At 38.6% G+C, this 3,618-nt stretch overlaps 1 protein-coding gene across 1 annotated transcript in view; it reads left to right on the top strand.

Moving 5' to 3' along the window:
* The first annotated feature begins 1,776 nt into the window (after nt 1-1,776).
* Nucleotides 1,777-3,618, top strand: part of LOC108778957 (neural Wiskott-Aldrich syndrome protein-like) — a 2,843-nt gene continuing 1,001 nt past the window's right edge. Inside the window, exons 1-3 of the mRNA XM_018546287.1 lie at nt 1,777-1,899; nt 2,436-2,884; nt 3,318-3,437. Coding sequence (XP_018401789.1) covers nt 1,883-1,899; nt 2,436-2,884; nt 3,318-3,437 — 586 coding nt within the window. The 5' untranslated portion in view covers nt 1,777-1,882. The remainder of the gene's footprint in view (nt 1,900-2,435; nt 2,885-3,317; nt 3,438-3,618) is intronic.

A 3,618-nucleotide genomic window follows, 5' to 3' on the forward strand; every position in this document is an offset into this window, starting at 1 on the left:
TATAGCAACCAAAAGCAACCGCGGTTAAGACTTCCGATGGATTTTGCTTCGTACCATGTTTTTTGATTGGTTGCAGAGCATCGTACGACGCAAATCGGATGCAGTGTGAATCCAGCATATTTTCGTCTTCGGGGTATTAATCATGAAACTTTTTCCCTAGGATGAAAAGTAAAAAGTGAAAATTTTTATCATTAAAGTTAATGGAGAAATTTTTCACTTTTCACTTTTCATCCTAGGGAAAAAGTTTCATGATCGATATGCTGATGGAGAAATTTTTCAATTTTCATTATGGGTGTATTCCGAACCGGGTTAGTTTAGCTTATTTTTTTTCCTAGATATTGGCAGCTCCGTAACTAAACCGAAAAGTGTTCCGAATCTGACGGATGGTCATATGTATGAACATACGGCCGTCCGTCGGATTCGGAACACTTTTCGGTTTAGTTACGGAACTGCCAACATCTAGGAAAAAAAAAAGCTAAACTAACCTGGTTCGGAATACACCCCATGTCTGTTCGCGTTGCTCGAAATCCCCAAATAATTTTGCACTTAAAATGAGATAGATATATATTCGGCGTTAAAAAGAGAGAAAGAGAAGATGGTAAGTGCAAAAAGTGCAAGCAACGCGAACAGACCTATTTTCCATCCTAGGGAAAAAGTTTCATGATTGAAAGCATCCAGAAAGACAACCGCTCACTGAACGCTCAGTGAGCTCTTTCATCTGATTGCTCTATATTTTAGAATCTAACAGAATATGTCAATCAGATAAAAGAGCTCAGTGAGCTCTTGTATGTATCTGTTTGGTTTATATTTTTAGATCTAATAGAATATGCCAATCAGATAAAAAAGCTCACTGAGCGCTCAATGAGCGGTCGTGCTTCTGAATGCACCCATTGGGCGCATTCAGCAGAAAAGAGCGCTACGAGAGCGCTTGCTGTTATTGGTGTATTCTTCTAGATCATCCTTCTAGATCAGAATTTTAAATCTGGAAAAATATACCAATAACAGCGAGCGCTCTCGTAGCGCTCTTTTCTGCTGAATGCGCCCATTGATGCCCTGAAAAACAGATTACGGCCAGTATAATCCAACCCTAATGCGGGCGAGTTTTTTAATTCATCGATTGATCAATCGCATGATGCGCAAGTGCAACATGTTGCATCTACGCATCATGCAATTAATCAATCGATGAATTAAAAAACTCGCCCTGCCTGTTTATATTGGCCATAACCGTATGCCGTATACCAGTATCTATAAGAATTGACTAATCACAGCCAAGTATTCCCCTCTTATTCGACTGTGATTAATTAATTCTTGTAGATACCAGCATACAGCATACGGTTACGGCCAATATAAATCAGGCATTAGTTGCGGTAGCTTTTGGTTGCTATACCAAAAGTACATAAAAAATCGCCTAAATTGGCTATTGGTACGTTTCCACTCAACACGCCACTCGTCGCGTTGTGAAAGAGAGAAAGAGAAAAGTTTTTACCTTCTCTTTCTCTCCTTCGACGACGCGACGTGTGACGCGTTCAGTGGAAACGTACCATGACCGATATTTCATGTGTTGTACGACAAGGCTTTTCAAGTCTGTTGATTGGTTGTAAAACTGAGAGATTCTCGGATCTCTCTGTCCTATAGCCAATCAACGTGCTTGAAAAGTTTGTCGACCGACACATGAAATATCTTTGTTATTGCGTTACATTTTGCCGCGCGGCAAACATTCAACTTACAGAAGCCAAGGAGCCATACTCTCGTCTCGTGATAGTCGTGATCGTGAATCGTGATCGTGAATCACTAATAACGACTTATTATAAAATTTCTGTGGAAAAAAAATATAAAGTGAAAAAAATAAAGAACTACACGCAAAACTTTGATTAATTGTAAGATGCATAACCAAGAAATGTAAGTATAAGTATATTTTCCTCAAACGACCAAAAGTCGCCCATTAATACATTTTTTATATCGACGTTAGAGTCCCTTACAGGAACTCTAATCGACATTAATACCTTTTTTGTTATATCGATCTTAGGATTATCATGACCAAGACTACATTTTTCACATAATGCTCACAATGCCCGCAAGTATCGTTTGTCTTTGTTAACATTTGATGATAAACAAGGATAAAATGATTCTACGAGCGTTGTGAGCATTAAGCCCATTCTACAATTGCGTAAGGGTAGTTGTAACTGGTTGTAGTTGTAAGAATTAACCGATCACAGTCGAATATTCTTCTTATATTTGACTGTGATTGGTTAATTCTTACAACTACAACCAGTTACAACTATGCTTACGCAATTGTAGAATGGGCTTTAAATGGGACGCAACCGAAATGTATTCATGGGTAAAAATTATATTATCATTATTTCCGATTGTTTTGTGACACACGTAACATTTTTTTATGTGTTTCATAGTAAATATTAACGTTTTCTTCCTTACAGGGATGATGAAAATCAAAATGCAGTTTTAGCAAAAATTGCATCAGAATCCGAAGCAAAAATTATTGCAAAGCAATATAAACCGCCTAAACCTAAACCATCACTGCCATCATCCTCCGGACCACCGCCACCACCATCGTCCTCCGGACCACCGCCACCGCCATCGGCCTCCGGACCACTGCCACCACCATCGTCCTCCGAACCACCGCCACCGCCATCGTCCTCCGGACCACTGCCACCACCATCGTCCTCCGAACCACCGCCACCGCCATCGTCCTCCGGACCACTGCCACCATCCGAAGTAAAAATTACTGCAAAGCAACGGCCTAAACTGCCATCGTCCTCCGGACCACCGCCACCGCTATCGTCCTCCGAACCATCGCTACCACCATCGTCCGTTGAATCATCAGATCCTGAGACAACATCAAAATCGTCAGAGCTTGCACCAAGACGTAAGTACAAAATAACAATCACCTCTGTATATAAGCATCAAGTATTTTATATGTGTACCAACTATAGTATCTTTTTATTAAATTATCTTAATATCAATAATAATATATTGAGCTGATGTTAAAATAATAAGGCTTGATTGTGCTAGCGTTATTTTGACTTTAAGCAAGGCTTAAACTAAGAAAGTAAAATTTTTTGTCCATGCAGCATAAATCTCAGCAATTGCTTGCAACATGCTAATAGTATAAAAAGATTGGCACACACGAAGCATGAACCATACATGAATACATTATGAATACAGTGTGTGGCAGTATAACTTCATGCTGTTTAACATGTTACATTAGCATGCTGCAAGGAACAACCACTTGGTATCTATGCCACGCACATGAAGAAAATTTTTTTATACAAAACTACAAATAAATTGTTTTATTTTAGCACCACGATGGAATAGAGGAGGACGAAAAAGAAAAAATAATAATCATGGACGGGGACGTGGACGTGGCCGCGGCCGTGGTCAAGGAGCTTCATCAGTCATATACATAAATATGCAGAATTGTAAGTGCAATAATTAAAAGTAAATTTCTATTTTGATTTTAAGAAATTGTTATTAATTATACACGGTGTTTTTAATGAACAGAAAATCGAAAAAGATACATTTTTTTAGATATGCCCATTTCTTGCTATTTTTTCTTTTTTTCAATGCACATGCCATATACAATTTGTAGTTGAAGTATAT

The sequence above is a fragment of the Cyphomyrmex costatus genome, unplaced genomic scaffold (genome assembly GCF_001594065.2).
Source record: "Cyphomyrmex costatus isolate MS0001 unplaced genomic scaffold, Ccosl1.0 scaffold532, whole genome shotgun sequence".
In the NCBI taxonomy this organism is placed as follows: domain Eukaryota; kingdom Metazoa; phylum Arthropoda; class Insecta; order Hymenoptera; family Formicidae; genus Cyphomyrmex; species Cyphomyrmex costatus.